Genomic DNA, 19,976 nt, shown 5'->3' with positions numbered 1-19,976 from the left:
TGATATTGATCACCCTATACTGATATTGATCACCCAATACTGATATTGACCACCCAATGCTGATATCGATCACCCTATACTGATATTGATAACCCAATGCTGATATTTATCACCCTATACTGATACTGACCACCCTACACTGATATTGACCACCCAATGCTGATATTGATCACCCTATACTGATATTTAGATTAGATTATTTACAGTGTAGAAACAGGCCCTTCGGCCCAACAAGTCCACACTGACCCGCCGAAGCGCAACCCGTCCATAACCCTACATTTTACCCCTTACCTAACACTAAAGGCAATTTAGCATGGCCAATTCACCTGACCTGCACATCTTTGGATTGTGGGAGGAAACCGGAGCACCCAGTGGAAACCCACGCAGACACGGGGAGAATGTGCAAACTCCACACAGTCGGTCGCCTGAGGCGGGAGTTGAACCCGGGTCTCTGGCGCTGTGAGGCAGCAGTGCTAACCACTGTGCCACCGTGCCGCCCACTGATATTGATCACCCTATCCTAATATTGGCCACCCAATACTGATATTGACCAACCTATGCTGATATTGACCACCCTACACTAATATTGACCACCCTACACTGATATTGATCACCCTATACTGATATTGACCACCCAATGCTGATATTGATCATCCTATGATATTGATCACCCTATACTGATATTGATCACCCAATGCTGATGTTGACCACCCAATGCTGATATTGATCACCCAATGCTGAGTGATCACCAAATGCTGATATTGACCACCCAATGCTGATGTTGACCTTTTACTAATATTGACCACTCTGTACAGATATTCATCACCCTATAATGATATTGATCAGCCTATACGGATATTGATCACCCAACGCTGACATCCATCACCCTATAATATTGATCACCCAATGCTGATATTGACCACCCAATGCTGATATTGACCACCCTATCCTAATATTGGTAACCCAATACTGATATTGATCACCTTATACCGATATTGACCACCCAATACTGATATTGATCACCCTATACTGATATTGTCCACACTATGCTGATATTGACCACCCAATACTGATAGTGATCACCCAATGCTGATATTGATCACCCAACGCTGACATCCATCACCCTATAATATTGATTACCTTATACTGATATTGATCACCCAATGCTGATATTGACCACCCAATGCTGATATTGACCACCCAATGCTGATATTGACCACCCAATGCTGATATTGGCCACCCTATCCTAATATTGGCCACCCTATCCTAATATTGGCCACCCTATCCTAATATTGGCCACCCTATCCTAATATTGGCCACCCAATACTGATATTGATCACCTTATACCGATATTGTCCACCCAATACTGATATTGATCATCCTATACTGATATTGTCCACACTATGTTGATATTGACCACGTTGTACTAATATTGTCCACCCTGTACAGATATTGACCACCCTACACTGATATTGGTCACCCAATACTGATATCGATCACCCAATGCTGATATCGATCAACCTATACTGATATCGACCACCCTATACGGATATCGACCACCCAATGCTGACATCGATCACCCAATGCTGACATCGATCACCCAATGCTGACATCGATCACCCTATAATATTGAACACCTTATACTGATATTGATCACCCTACACTGATATTGACCACCCTACACTGATATTGACCACCCTACACTGATATTGACCACCCAATGCTGATATTGACCACCCAATGCTGATTTTGACCACCCAATGCTGATTTTGACCACCCAATGCTGATATCGATCACCCAATGCTGACATCGATCACCCAATGCTGACATCGATCACCCTATGATATTGACCACCCAATGCTGATATTGATCACCCTATACTGATATTGACCACCCTATACTGATATTGACCACCCAATACTGATATTGACCACCCTACACTGATATTGACCACCCTACACTGATATTGACCACCCTATACTGTTATTGTCCACACTATGCTGATATTGACCACCCAATACTGATATTGATCACCCTATACTGATATTGATCAACCAATGATGATATTGATCACCCAATGCTGATATTGATCACCCAATGCTGATATCGATCACCCAATGCTGATATCGATCACCCTATACTGATATTGATCAACCTATACTGATATTGACCACCCAATACTGATATTGACCACCCAATACTGATATTGATCACCCAATGCTGATATTGATCACCCAATACTGATATTGTCCACACTATGCTGATATTGACCACCCAATACTGATATTGATCACCTTATACTGATATTGACCACCCTATACTGATATTGATCACCCTATACTGTTATTGTCCACACTATGCTGATATTGACCACCCAATACTGATATTGATCACCCTATACTGATATTGACCACCCAATGCTGATATTGATCACCCCATACTGATATTGACCACCCAATACTGATATTGACCACCCTATACTGTTATTGTCCACACTATGCTGATATTGACCACCCAATACTGATATTGATCACCCAATGCTGATATTGATCACCCAATGCTGATATTGATCACCCCATACTGATATTGACCACCCAATACTGATATTGACCACCCAATACTGATATTGACCACCCAATACTGATATTGATCACCCTATACTGATATTGATCAACCAATGCTGATATTGATCACCCAATGCTGATATTGACCACCCAATACTGATATTGATCAACCTATACTGATATTGACCACCCAATACTGATATTGATCACCCAATACTGATATTGATCACCCAATACTGATATTGTCCACACTATGCTGATATTGACCACCCAATACTGATATTGACCACCCAATACTGATATTGACCACCCTATACTGATATTGATCACCCTATACTGTTATTGTCCACACTATGCTGATATTGACCACCCAATACTGATATTGATCACCCTATACTGATATTGACCACCCAATGCTGATATTGATCACCCCATACTGATATTGACCACCCAATACTGATATTGACCACCCTATACTGTTATTGTCCACACTATGCTGATATTGACCACCCAATACTGATATTGATCACCCTATACTGATATTGATCACCCTATACTGATATTGATCACCCAATGCTGATATTGATCACCCAATGCTGATATTGATCACCCAATGCTGATATCAATCACCCTATACTGATATTGATCAACCTATACTGATATTGACCACCCAATACTGATATTGACCACCCAATACTGATATTGATCACCCAATGCTGATATTGATCACCCAATGCTGATATTGATCACCCCATACTGATATTGACCACCCAATACTGATATTGACCACCCAATACTGATATTGATCACCCAATACTGATATTGATCACCCAATACTGATATTGATCACCCTATACTGATATTGTCCACACTATGCTGATATTGACCACCCAATACTGATATTGATCACCTAATACCGATATTGATCACCCAATGCTGATACTGACCACTCTACACTGATATTGACCACCCAATGCTGATATCGATCACCCAATACTGATATTATCCACACTATGTTGATATTGACCACCCAATACTGATATTGACCACCCTATACTGATATTGATCACCCAATGCTGATATTGATCACCCCATACTGATATTGACCACCCAATACTGATATTGACCACCCAATACTGATATTGACCACCCAATACTGATATTGACCACCCAATACTGATATTGACCACCCAATACTGATATTGATCACCCTATACTGATATTGATCACCCTATACTGATATTGTCCACACTATGCTGATATTGACCACCCAATACTGATATTGATCACCTAATACCGATATTGATCACCCAATGCTGATATTTATCACCCAATGCTGATACTGACCACTCTACACTGATATTGACCACCCAATGCTGATATTGATCACCCTATACTGATATTTAGATTAGATTACTTACAGTGTAGAAACAGGCCCTTCGGCCCAACAAATCCACACTGACCCGCCGAAGCGCAACCCGTCCATAACCCTACATTTTACCCCTTACCTAACACTAAGGGCAATTTAGCATGGCCAATTCACCTGACCTGCACATCTTTGGATTGTGGGAGGAAACCGGAGCACCCGGAGGAAACCCACGCAGACACGGGGAGAATGTGCAAACTCCACACAGTCGGTCGCCTGAGGCGGGAGTTGAACCCGGGTCTCTGGCGCTGTGAGGCAGCAGTGCTAACCACTGTGCCACCGTGCCGCCCACTGATATTGATCACCCTATCCTAATATTGGCCACCCAATACTGATATTGACCAACCTATACTGATATTGACCACCCTACACTGATATTGACCACCCAATGCTGATATTGACCACCCAATGCTGATATTGACCACCCAATGCTGATATTGACCACCTTATACCGATATTGACCACCCAATACTGATATTGATCACCCAATGCTGATATTGATCAACCTATACTGATATTGACCACCCAATGCTGATATTGATCACCCTATACAGATATTGTCCACACTATGCTGATATTGACCACCCAATACTGATATTGATCACCCTATACTGATATTGACCACCCAATGCTGATATCGATCACCCTATACTGATATTGTCCACACTATGCTGATATTGACCACCCAATACTGATATTGATCACCCTATACTGATATTGATCACCCAATGCTGATATTGATCACCCAATGCTGATATTGATCACCCCATACTGATATTGATCACCCCATACTGATATTGATCACCCTATACTGATATTGTCCACACTATGCTGATATTGACCACCCAATACTGATACTGACCACCCTACACTGATATTGACCACCCAATGCTGATATTGATCACCCTATACTGATATTTAGATTAGATTACTTACAGTGTAGAAACAGGCCCTTCGGCCCAACAAATCCACACTGACCCGCCGAAGCGCAACCCGTCCATAACCCTACATTTTACCCCTTACCTAACACTAAGGGCAATTTAGCATGGCCAATTCACCTGACCTGCACATCTTTGGATTGTGGGAGGAAACCGGAGCACCCGGAGGAAACCCACGCAGACACGGGGAGAATGTGCAAACTCCACACAGTCGGTCGCCTGAGGCGGGAGTTGAACCCGGGTCTCTGGCGCTGTGAGGCAGCAGTGCTAACCACTGTGCCACCGTGCCGCCCACTGATATTGATCACCCTATCCTAATATTGGCCACCCAATACTGATATTGACCAACCTATACTGATATTGACCACCCTACACTGATATTGATCACCCTACGCTGATATTGACCACCCAATGCTGATATTGACCACCCAATGCTGATATTGACCACCCAATGCTGATATTGACCACCTTATACCGATATTGACCACCCAATACTGATATTGATCACCCAATGCTGATATTGATCAACCTATACTGATATTGACCACCCAATGCTGATATTGATCACCCTATACAGATATTGTCCACACTATGCTGATATTGACCACCCAATACTGATACTGATCACCCTATACTGATATTGATCACCCAATGCTGATATTGATCAACCTATACTGATATTGACCACCCAATGCTGATATCGATCACCCTATACTGATATTGTCCACACTATGCTGATATTGACCACCCAATACTGATATTGATCACCCTATACTGATATTGATCACCCAATACTGATATTGACCACCCAATGCTGATATCGATCACCCTATACTGATATTGATAACCCAATGCTGATATTTATCACCCTATACTGATACTGACCACCCTACACTGATATTGACCACCCAATGCTGATATTGATCACCCTATACTGATATTTAGATTAGATTATTTACAGTGTAGAAACAGGCCCTTCGGCCCAACAAGTCCACACTGACCCGCCGAAGCGCAACCCGTCCATAACCCTACATTTTACCCCTTACCTAACACTAAAGGCAATTTAGCATGGCCAATTCACCTGACCTGCACATCTTTGGATTGTGGGAGGAAACCGGAGCACCCAGTGGAAACCCACGCAGACACGGGGAGAATGTGCAAACTCCACACAGTCGGTCGCCTGAGGCGGGAGTTGAACCCGGGTCTCTGGCGCTGTGAGGCAGCAGTGCTAACCACTGTGCCACCGTGCCGCCCACTGATATTGATCACCCTATCCTAATATTGGCCACCCAATACTGATATTGACCAACCTATGCTGATATTGACCACCCTACACTAATATTGACCACCCTACACTGATATTGATCACCCTATACTGATATTGACCACCCAATGCTGATATTGATCATCCTATGATATTGATCACCCTATACTGATATTGATCACCCAATGCTGATGTTGACCACCCAATGCTGATATTGATCACCCAATGCTGAGTGATCACCAAATGCTGATATTGACCACCCAATGCTGATGTTGACCTTTTACTAATATTGACCACTCTGTACAGATATTCATCACCCTATAATGATATTGATCAGCCTATACGGATATTGATCACCCAACGCTGACATCCATCACCCTATAATATTGATCACCCAATGCTGATATTGACCACCCAATGCTGATATTGACCACCCTATCCTAATATTGGCCACCCAATACTGATATTGATCACCTTATACCGATATTGACCACCCAATACTGATATTGATCACCCTATACTGATATTGTCCACACTATGCTGATATTGACCACCCAATACTGATAGTGATCACCCAATGCTGATATTGATCACCCAACGCTGACATCCATCACCCTATAATATTGATTACCTTATACTGATATTGATCACCCAATGCTGATATTGACCACCCAATGCTGATATTGACCACCCAATGCTGATATTGACCACCCAATGCTGATATTGGCCACCCTATCCTAATATTGGCCACCCTATCCTAATATTGGCCACCCTATCCTAATATTGGCCACGCTATCCTAATATTGGCCACCCTATCCTAATATTGGCCACCCAATACTGATATTGATCACCTTATACCGATATTGTCCACCCAATACTGATATTGATCATCCTATACTGATATTGTCCACACTATGTTGATATTGACCACGTTGTACTAATATTGTCCACCCTGTACAGATATTGACCACCCTACACTGATATTGGTCACCCAATACTGATATCGATCACCCAATGCTGATATCGATCAACCTATACTGATATCGACCACCCTATACGGATATCGACCACCCAATGCTGACATCGATCACCCAATGCTGACATCGATCACCCAATGCTGACATCGATCACCCTATAATATTGAACACCTTATACTGATATTGATCACCCTACACTGATATTGACCACCCTACACTGATATTGACCACCCTACACTGATATTGACCACCCAATGCTGATATTGACCACCCAATGCTGATTTTGACCACCCAATGCTGATTTTGACCACCCAATGCTGATATCGATCACCCAATGCTGACATCGATCACCCAATGCTGACATCGATCACCCTATGATATTGACCACCCAATGCTGATATTGATCACCCTATACTGATATTGACCACCCTATACTGATATTGACCACCCTATACTGATATTGACCACCCAATACTGATATTGACCACCCTACACTGATATTGACCACCCTACACTGATATTGACCACCCTATACTGTTATTGTCCACACTATGCTGATATTGACCACCCAATACTGATATTGATCACCCTATACTGATATTGATCAACCAATGCTGATATTGATCACCCAATGCTGATATTGATCACCCAATGCTGATATCGATCACCCAATGCTGATATCGATCACCCTATACTGATATTGATCAACCTATACTGATATTGACCACCCAATACTGATATTGACCACCCAATACTGATATTGATCACCCAATGCTGATATTGATCACCCAATACTGATATTGTCCACACTATGCTGATATTGACCACCCAATACTGATATTGATCACCTTATACTGATATTGACCACCCTATACTGATATTGATCACCCTATACTGTTATTGTCCACACTATGCTGATATTGACCACCCAATACTGATATTGATCACCCTATACTGATATTGACCACCCAATGCTGATATTGATCACCCCATACTGATATTGACCACCCAATACTGATATTGACCACCCTATACTGTTATTGTCCACACTATGCTGATATTGACCACCCAATACTGATATTGATCACCCAATGCTGATATTGATCACCCAATGCTGATATTGATCACCCCATACTGATATTGACCACCCAATACTGATATTGACCACCCAATACTGATATTGACCACCCAATACTGATATTGATCACCCTATACTGATATTGATCAACCAATGCTGATATTGATCACCCAATGCTGATATTGACCACCCAATACTGATATTGATCAACCTATACTGATATTGACCACCCAATACTGATATTGATCACCCAATACTGATATTGATCACCCAATACTGATATTGTCCACACTATGCTGATATTGACCACCCAATACTGATATTGACCACCCAATACTGATATTGACCACCCTATACTGATATTGATCACCCTATACTGTTATTGTCCACACTATGCTGATATTGACCACCCAATACTGATATTGATCACCCTATACTGATATTGACCACCCAATGCTGATATTGATCACCCCATACTGATATTGACCACCCAATACTGATATTGACCACCCTATACTGTTATTGTCCACACTATGCTGATATTGACCACCCAATACTGATATTGATCACCCTATACTGATATTGATCACCCTATACTGATATTGATCACCCAATGCTGATATTGATCACCCAATGCTGATATTGATCACCCAATGCTGATATCGATCACCCTATACTGATATTGATCAACCTATACTGATATTGACCACCCAATACTGATATTGACCACCCAATACTGATATTGATCACCCAATGCTGATATTGATCACCCAATGCTGATATTGATCACCCCATACTGATATTGACCACCCAATACTGATATTGACCACCCAATACTGATATTGATCACCCAATACTGATATTGATCACCCAATACTGATATTGATCACCCTATACTGATATTGTCCACACTATGCTGATATTGACCACCCAATACTGATATTGATCACCTAATACCGATATTGATCACCCAATGCTGATACTGACCACTCTACACTGATATTGACCACCCAATGCTGATATCGATCACCCAATACTGATATTATCCACACTATGTTGATATTGACCACCCAATACTGATATTGACCACCCTATACTGATATTGATCACCCAATGCTGATATTGATCACCCCATACTGATATTGACCACCCAATACTGATATTGACCACCCAATACTGATATTGACCACCCAATACTGATATTGACCACCCAATACTGATATTGACCACCCAATACTGATATTGATCACCCTATACTGATATTGATCACCCTATACTGATATTGTCCACACTATGCTGATATTGACCACCCAATACTGATATTGATCACCTAATACCGATATTGATCACCCAATGCTGATATTTATCACCCAATGCTGATACTGACCACTCTACACTGATATTGACCACCCAATGCTGATATTGATCACCCTATACTGATATTTAGATTAGATTACTTACAGTGTAGAAACAGGCCCTTCGGCCCAACAAATCCACACTGACCCGCCGAAGCGCAACCCGTCCATAACCCTACATTTTACCCCTTACCTAACACTAAGGGCAATTTAGCATGGCCAATTCACCTGACCTGCACATCTTTGGATTGTGGGAGGAAACCGGAGCACCCGGAGGAAACCCACGCAGACACGGGGAGAATGTGCAAACTCCACACAGTCGGTCGCCTGAGGCGGGAGTTGAACCCGGGTCTCTGGCGCTGTGAGGCAGCAGTGCTAACCACTGTGCCACCGTGCCGCCCACTGATATTGATCACCCTATCCTAATATTGGCCACCCAATACTGATATTGACCAACCTATACTGATATTGACCACCCTACACTGATATTGACCACCCTACACTGATATTGACCACCCAATGCTGATATTGACCACCCAATGCTGATATTGACCACCTTATACCGATATTGACCACCCAATACTGATATTGATCACCCAATGCTGATATTGATCAACCTATACTGATATTGACCACCCAATGCTGATATTGATCACCCTATACAGATATTGTCCACACTATGCTGATATTGACCACCCAATACTGATATTGATCACCCTATACTGATATTGACCACCCAATGCTGATATCGATCACCCTATACTGATATTGTCCACACTATGCTGATATTGACCACCCAATACTGATATTGATCACCCTATACTGATATTGATCACCCAATGCTGATATTGATCACCCAATGCTGATATTGATCACCCCATACTGATATTGATCACCCCATACTGATATTGATCACCCTATACTGATATTGTCCACACTATGCTGATATTGACCACCCAATACTGATACTGACCACCCTACACTGATATTGACCACCCAATGCTGATATTGATCACCCTATACTGATATTTAGATTAGATTATTTACAGTGTAGAAACAGGCCCTTCGGCCCAACAAGTCCACACTGACCCGCCGAAGCGCAACCCGTCCATAACCCTACATTTTACCCCTTACCTAACACTAAAGGCAATTTAGCATGGCCAATTCACCTGACCTGCACATCTTTGGATTGTGGGAGGAAACCGGAGCACCCAGTGGAAACCCACGCAGACACGGGGAGAATGTGCAAACTCCACACAGTCGGTCGCCTGAGGCGGGAGTTGAACCCGGGTCTCTGGCGCTGTGAGGCAGCAGTGCTAACCACTGTGCCACCGTGCCGCCCACTGATATTGATCACCCTATCCTAATATTGGCCACCCAATACTGATATTGACCAACCTATGCTGATATTGACCACCCTACACTAATATTGACCACCCTACACTGATATTGATCACCCTATACTGATATTGATCACCCAATGCTGATGTTGACCACCCAATGCTGATATTGATCACCCAATGCTGAGTGATCACCAAATGCTGATATTGACCACCCAATGCTGATGTTGACCTTTTACTAATATTGACCACTCTGTACAGATATTCATCACCCTATACTGATATTGATCAGCCTATACGGATATTGATCACCCAACGCTGACATCCATCACCCTATAATATTGATCACCCAATGCTGATATTGACCACCCAATGCTGATATTGACCACCCTATCCTAATATTGGCCACCCAATACTGATATTGATCACCTTATACCGATATTGACCACCCAATACTGATATTGATCACGCTACACTGATATTGTCCACCCAATGCTGATATTGACCACCCAATACTGATATTGATCACCCTATACTGATATTGTCCACACTATGCTGATATTGACCACCCAATACTGATATTGATCACCCAATGCTGATATTGATCACCCAATGCTGATATTGATCACCCAATGCTGATATCGATCACCCTATTCTGACATCGATCACCCAATACTGATAGTGATCACCCAATGCTGATATTGATCACCCAATGCTGATATCGATCACCCAATGCTGATATCGATCACCCAATGCTGATATCGATCACCCAATGCTGATATTGACCACCCTATTCTGACATCGATCACCCAACGCTGACATCGATCACCCAATACTGATAGTGATCACCCAATACTGATAGTGATCACCCAATGCTGATATCGATCACCCAATGCTGATATCGATCACCCTATACTGATATTGACCACCCTATCCTAATATTGGCCACCCAATACTGATATTGACCACCCTACACTGATATTGACCACCCTACACTGATATTGACCACCCTATACTGATATTGACCTTTTACTAATATTAACCACACTGTACAGATATTGACCACCCTATACTGATATTGACCACCCTATGCTGATATTGACCACCTTATGCTGATATTGACCACACAATACTGACATCGATCACCCAACGCTGACATCCATCACCCTATAATATTGATTACCTTATACTGATATTGACCACCCAATGCTGATATTGACCACCCAATGCTGATATTGACCACACAATACTGATATTGACCACACAATACTGACATCGATCACCCAACGCTGACATCCATCACCCTATAATATTGATTACCTTATACTGATATTGACCACCCAATGCTGATATTGACCACCCAATGCTGATATTGACCACCCAATGCTGATATTGACCACCCAATGCTGATATTGATCACCCAATGCTGATATTGATCACCCAATGCTGATATTGGCCACCCTATCCTAATATTGGCCACCCAATACTGATATTGATCACCTTATACCGATATTGTCCACCCAATACTGATATTGATCATCCTATACTGATATTGTCCACACTATGTTGATATTGACCACGTTGTACTAATATTGTCCACCCTGTACAGATATTGACCACCCTACACTGATATTGGTCACCCAATACTGATATCGATCACCCAATGCTGATATCGATCGACCTATACTGATATCGACCACCCTATACGGATATCGACCACCCAATGCTGACATCGATCACCCAATGCTGACATCGATCACCCAATGCTGACATCGATCACCCAATGCTGACATCGATCACCCTATAATATTGAACACCTTATACTGATATTGATCACCCTACACTGATATTGACCACCCTACACTGATATTGACCACCCTACACTGATATTGACCACCCTACACTGATATTGACCACCCTACACTGATATTGACCACCCTATACTGATATTGACCACCCTATACTGATATTGACCACCCAATACTGATATTGACCACCCTACACTGATATTGACCACCCAATGCTGATATTGATCACCCAATGCTGATATTGATCACCCTATACTGATATTGATCACCCTATACTGATATTGATCACCTTACACTGATATTGACCACCCAATGCTGATATTGATCACCCAATGCTGATATTTAGATTAGACTACTTACAGTGTAGAAACTGGCCCTTCGGCCCAACAAGTCCACACTGACCCGCCGAAGCATAACCCTACATTTTACCCCTTACCTAACACTAAGGGCAACTTAGCATGGCCAATTCACCTGACCTGCACATCTTTGGATTGTGGGAGGAAACCGGAGCACCCGGAGGAAACCCACGCAGACACGGGGAGAATGTGCAAACTCCACACAGACAGTCACCTGAGGCGGGAATTGAACCCGGGTCTCTGGAGCTGTGAGGCAGCAGTGCTAACCACTGTGCCACCGTGCTGCCCACTGATATTGATCACCCAATACTGATATTGACCACCCTACACTGATATTGACCACCCTACACTGATATTGATCACCCTATGCTGATATTGATTACCTTATACCTATATTGACCACCCTATACTGATATTGATCACCCTATACTGATGTTGACCACCCAATGCTGATGTTGACCACCCAATGCTGATGTTGACCACCCAATGCTGATATTGATCACCCAATGCTGATGTTGACCACCCAATGGTGATGTTGACCACCCAATGGTGATGTTGATCACTCTATATTGATATTGACCTTTTACTAATATTGACCACCCTGTACAGATATCGATCACCCAATGCTGATATTGACCACCCTACACTGATATTGATCACCCCAGGGGTACATTGATAACCCCCAAGCCCCTCCCCCCGGGGGGGGGGTGAACAAAGGGCGCGAGTCTGAGCGCGCCCCCAGAGCCCGGGCCCCGGGGGCGGTGCGCGCGCGCGCGCGGTGCAGCGCTGGAGGGGGGGGGAGCGCGCCTCACCTCCTCCTCCTCCTCCTCACTGTCTCCTCCTCCGAAAAGCTGGTGGAACCTGCGGAGGCCGGCCTGGAGCCGGAGGCAGGAGGAGCCCGGGGCCTGGGCCGGGGCCGGGGCCTGGGCCGCAGCCGGGGCCTCTCCTCCGGCTCCAGCCGCCGCCCAGCGCCTCCTCCGCGCCGCCCACCGCCTCCGGTCACAGGGCCGCCCCGGGAAACGGCACCGAGCCCCCGCCACCGCCATCGGAGCGGGCCCGGTGCCCGCCATCGGCACAGGGAGGGTGGGGGGAGCTCTGTGTCACCGTCTGTGTCTCTCTCTCTGTCTCTCTGTGTGTCTCTGAGGGAGGGGAGGGGGATGGGCGCCGCCGCCGCCGTCTCTCTCTCTCTGTGTGGGAGGGGGAGGGGAAGAATCGCTCACTGCGCATGCTCTGCACAGCACCTTGGGATCTGTAGTCCGCGCGCGCTCGCTGGGGGACTACATCTCCCGTCGTCCCTATGGTCGCATCGAGGGCAGCGCGCCTGCGCACCCGCCAGAAAGGCGGTTTGGGAATTTGTAGTCCTCTCCCCCGCGGAGGACTACATCTCCCGCCGTCCCTGTGGCCGCGGCGCGCCTGCGCACCGCAATGGAAGGGGGTTCTGGAAATTTGTAGTCATTTCCCGCTCCCCCCGGGACTGCATCTCCCGTCATCCCTATGGGCGCATTAAGCGCAGCGCGCCTGCGCACCCCCTGCAAAGGCAAGGTGCCTGGGAAATTGTGATTTGCAGATGCTGGTGTGGGACTGGGGTGTGCAAAGTTAAACATCACACACCAGGTTATAGTTAAACATCACACAACACCAGGTTATAGTTAAACATCACACACCACCAGGTTATAGATCAACATCACACAACACCAGGTTATAGTTAAACATCACACACCAGGTTATAGATAAACATCACACAGCACCAGGTTATAGTTAAACATCACACAACACCAGGTTATAGATCAACATCACACACCACCAGGTTATAGATCAACATCACACAGCACCAGGTTATAGTTAAACATCACACAACACCAGGTTATAGATCAACATCACACAACACCAGGTTATAGTTAAACATCACACAACACCAGGTTATAGATAAACATCACACACCAAGTTATAGTTAAACATCACAACACCAGGTTATAGTTAAACATCACACACCAAGTTATAGTTAAAAATCACACAACACCAGGTTATAGTTAAACATCACACACCAAGTTATAGTTAAAGATCACAAAACACCAGGTTATAGATAAACATCACACAATATCAGGTTATAGTTAAAAATCACACACCAAGTTATAGTTAAAAATCACACAACACCAGGTTATAGTTAAACATCACACACCAAGTTATAGTTAAAAATCACACAACACCAGGTTACAATCCAACAGGTTTAATTGGAAGCACACTAGCTAAAAGGTGAGATAAGTTTTACATAAATTCTTGCAGCTTTTGAGCTCAGAGTTCTACATGAATGTATTTCATAAAGAACTCTGAGCTCAAAAACTGCATGAATTTATGTAAAACTCTGTTATCTCACGTTTTAGATTAGAATCAATCTAAACATCAGTTCATAGACAGAGAACACAGGGGGCTAACATTCCTGATGAAGGGCTTTTGCCCAAAACGTTGACTTTCCTGCTCCTTGGATGCTGCCTGAACTGCTGTGCTTTTCCAGCACCACTGATCCAGAATCTGGTTTCCAGCATCTGCAGTCACTGTTTTTACCCTCAATATATTGTCTGGCTATCACCTTTGTTAACAGCTAACCCGAGAATGCAACTTTAAAAACAAGGTTTTGTGAGTTACACATGAAAGAATTGAAACTATCACTGTATTCTAACAGATGCAAGGCTTAACAATCAATTTATCAAAGTTTAATTTAAGTTACATCACATTGTAAAGTTTTTTTGCTATAAATACTGTGTTAGGATTGAGCCCTCCACTATCACCTGATGAAGGAGCGTCGCTCCAAAAGCTAGTGCTTCCAATTATAAACTTGTTGGACTATAACCTGGTGTTGTGTGATTTTTAACTTTGGGAAATTGCACTCATCTCTGACAGTCCCACCCCGGGAGGACTACATCTCCCGTCGTCCCCATCGCGAGACCAAGCGTAGCACACTCGCCCACCTCCCGCCAGGCATCACGGGATTTGTAGTCATTTCCACGCCCGAATAAGACTACATTCCCCGAGCCCATCACCAACTGGAGCGTAGTGCGGCTATGCTCCCCGGGCCGCACGGCCCCTCGGGAAATGTAGTCCCTTCGCATCTCCCACACGCCGGACTACTGCTCCCGTCGTCCCCGCGCCGCCAGAACGGCGGCGGCCCCGGTCTGCGCATGTCCCCTCGCCCGCATTGCACGCCGGGACCTGTAGTCCATTCACAAACACCCACCGCCCCAATGCCCTAGCGGACTACATTTCCCGTGATGCGCTGCAGCCAGTGTTACCCTGGGATGGACCACACCAGGTTAATTTGGCAGCACAAGGTTTTGGAGCTCACAAGGTTGTGGGGAATAAGACCACAAGACACAGAATTTACAGCAAAAGTTTAAAGTGTCATACGGCTGAAATATTGAACAAATCTGGGTTGTTAAGTCTATATTATGTACAACTGCAAATGTGTTGCTGGTCAAAGCACAGCAGGTTAGGCAGCATCTCAGGAATAGAGAATTATATTTCCCTCCCCTCCCCTATCAGTGTTCCGCAAGGACCACTCCCTTCGTGACTCCCTTGTCAGATCCACACCCCCCACCAACCCAACCTCCACCCCCGGCACCTTCCCCTGCAACTGCAGGAAATGTAAAACTTGCGCCCACACCTCCACACTCACTTCCCTCCAAGGCCCCAAGGGATCCTTCCATATCCGCCACAAGTTCACCTGTACCTCCACACACATCATCTATTGCATCCGCTGCACCCGATGTGGCCTCCTCTATATTGGTGAGACAGGCCGCTTACTTGCGGAACGCTTCAGAGAACACCTCTGGGCCGCCCGAACCAACCAACCCAATCACCCCGTGGCTCAACACTTTAACTCCCCCTCCCACTCCACCGAGGACATGCAGGTCCTTGGACTCCTCCACCGGCAGAACACAACTACACGACGGCTGGAGGAGGAGCGCCTCATCTTCCGCCTGGGAACCCTCCAACCACAAGGTATGAATTCAGATTTCTCCAGCTTCCTCATTTCCCCTCCCCCCACCTTGTCTCAGTCGGTTCCCTCAACTCAGCACCGCCCTCCTAACCTGCAATCCTCTTCCTGACCTCTCCGCCCCCACCCCACTGCGGCCTATCACCCTCACCTTGACCTCCTTCCACCTATCCCACCTCCATCGCCCCTCCCCCTAGTCCCTCCTCCCTACCTTTTATCTCAGCCGGCTTGGCTCTCTCTCTTATTCCTGATGAAGGGCTTATGCTCGAAACGTCGAATTCTCTATTCCTGAGATGCTGCCTGACCTGCTGTGCTTTGACCAGCAACACATTTGCAGCTGTGATCTCCAGCATCTGCAGACCTCATTTTTTACTCCTATATTATGTACAATCCAGGTTTGTTCAGTATATCTCTGTATGACACTGTAATCCTTTGCTATAAATTCTGTGTCTACAATCTAATACTCCACAACCATGTCATAGGGATGTGCAGCACCAAAATACACCCTTCGGTCCAACCCGTCCATGCCGACCCAGATATCCCAACCCAATCTAGTCCCACCTGCCAGCACCCGGCCCATATCCCTCCCCTGGGCGGCACGGTGGCACAGCAGTTAGCACTGCTGTCTCACAGCGCCAGAGACCCGGGTTCAATTCCCACCTCAGGCGACTGACTGTGTGCAGTTTGCACGTTCTCCCCGTGTCTGCATGGGTTTCCTCCCACAGTCCAAAGATGTGCCAGGTGAATTGGCCATGCTAAATTGCCCGTAGTGTTAGGTAAGGGGTAAATGTAGGGGTATGGGTGGGTTGCGCTTCGGCGGGTCGGTGTGGACTTGTTGGGCCGAAGGGCCTGTTTCCACTCTGTAAGTAATCTAATCAAACCCTTCCTATTCATGTCCCCATCCAAATGCCTCTTAAATGTTGTGGTTCTGTTCACCGAGCTGGGAGTTTTTGTTGCAAACATTTCGTCCCCTTTCTAGGTGACATCCTCAGTGCTTGGAAGCCTCCTGTGAAGCGCTTCTGTGCTGATTCCTCCGGCATTTATACTGGTTTGAATCTGCCGCTTCCGGTTGTCAGTTGCTGTCCGCTGCAGTGGCCGGTATATAGGGTCTAGGTCGATGTGTCTGCTGATAGAATCTGTGGATGAGTGCCATGCCTCTAGGAATTCCCTGGCTGTTCTCTGTTTGGCTTGTCCTAGAATAGTAGTGTTGTCCCAGTCGAATTCATGTTGCTTGTCATCTGTGTGTGTGGCTACTAAGGATAGCTGGTCGTGTCGTTTCGTGGCTAGTTGGTGTTCATGGATGTGGATCATTAGCTGTCTTCCTGTTTGTCCTATATAGTGTTTTGTACAGTCCTTGCATGGGATTTTGTACACTACGTTGGTTTTGCTCATGCTGGGTATCGGGTCCTTTGTCCTGGTGAGTTGTTGTCTGAGAGTGGCTGTTGGTTTGTGTGCTGTTATGAGTCCTAGTGGTCGCAGCAGTCTGGCTGTCAGTTCAGAAATGCTCCTGATGTATGGTAGTGTGGCTAGTCCTTTGGGTTGTGGCATGTCCTCGTTTTGTTGTCTATCCCTTAGGCATCTGTTGATGAAATTGCCCAGGTAAAACCACTACAAATGCTGGAGGAAAGATCACAGAAGCGCTTCACAGGAGGCTCCCAAGCACTGAGGATGTCACCTAGACAGGGGACGAAACGTTTGCAACAAAAACTCCCAGCTCGGCGAACAGAACCGCAACAAGCACCCGAGCTACAAATCTTCTCCCAAACTTTGAATGCTTCTTAAATGTCATCATTGTACCAGCCCCCACCACTTCCTCTGGCAAAAGTGAGGACTGCAGGTGCTGGATGTCAGAGTCTAGATTAGAGAGTGGTGCTGGAAAAGCACAGCAGGTCAGGCAGCATCCGAGGAGCAGGAGAATCGACGTTTTGGGCAAAAGCCCTTCATCAAGAATGAAGGCAGTGAGCCTCCGGGGTGTAGCGATAAATGGGATGGGGGTGGGGGGGCTGGGGAGAAGGTAGCCAAGAGTACAATAGATGAATGGAGGTGACGGGTCAGAGAGGAGGGTGGAGTGGATAGGTGGGAAGGGAGATTGACAGGGAGGACAGGTCATAACGATGGTGCTGAGCTGGAAGGTTGGAACTGGGGTAAGGAGGGGGGAGAGGAAATGACAAAACTTTTCCTGCTCCTTGGATGCTGCCTGATCTGCTGTGCTTTTCCAGTATCACTTCTCTGGCAGCTCATTCCATACCCGCACCATCCTCTGGGTGAAAATGTTAGGTCCCTTTTATATCTTTCTCCTCTCACCCTAAACCTATGCCCCTCTAGTTCTGGACTCCCCCACCCCAGGGAAAAGACCTTGTCTATTTACCCTATCCATGCCCCTCATAATTTTATAAACCTCTACAAGGTCACCCCTCAGCCTCCGACGCTCCAGGGAAAACACCCCCAGCCTGTTCAGCCTCTCCCTGTAGCTCAGACCCTCCAACCCTGGCAACATCCTTGTCAATCTTTTCTGAACCCTTTCAAGTTTCACAACATCTTTCCGATAGGAAGGAGACCAGAATTGCACGCAATATTCCAACAGCGGCCTAACCAATGTCCTGTACAGCCGCAACATGACCCTCCCAACTCCTGTACTCAATACTCTGACCAATAAAGGAAAGCATACCAAACGCTGCTTTCACTATCCTATCTACTTGCGACTCCACTTTCAAGGAGCTATGAACCTGCTCTCCAAGGTCTCTTTGTTCAGCAACACTCCCTAGGACCTTACCATTAAGTGGATAAGTCCTTCTAAGATTTGCTTTCCCAAAATGCAGCACTCACATTGATCTGAATTAAACTCCATCTGCCCCTTCTCAGCCCATTGGCCCAACTGG

At 45.4% G+C, this 19,976-nt stretch overlaps 1 protein-coding gene across 1 annotated transcript in view; it reads right to left on the bottom strand.

Annotated features, from left to right (window-relative positions):
• The window catches only part of LOC132808784 (histone-lysine N-methyltransferase 2B-like), a gene marked incomplete at its 3' end in the record, with an annotated part of 72,512 nt that extends 58,215 nt beyond the window's left edge, over nucleotides 1–14,297 (bottom strand). The window contains 1 exon segment of the mRNA XM_060822235.1: nucleotides 13,919–14,297. Coding sequence (XP_060678218.1) covers nucleotides 13,919–14,176 — 258 coding nt within the window.
• Between the last annotated feature and the right edge of the window lie 5,679 nt (nucleotides 14,298–19,976).

Source organism: Hemiscyllium ocellatum (genome assembly GCF_020745735.1).
Source record: "Hemiscyllium ocellatum isolate sHemOce1 chromosome 38 unlocalized genomic scaffold, sHemOce1.pat.X.cur. SUPER_38_unloc_5, whole genome shotgun sequence".
Taxonomy (NCBI): domain Eukaryota; kingdom Metazoa; phylum Chordata; class Chondrichthyes; order Orectolobiformes; family Hemiscylliidae; genus Hemiscyllium; species Hemiscyllium ocellatum.
Note: the sequence above shows the minus strand (reverse complement) of the source record. Positions and strands in the feature narration are given on the sequence as shown.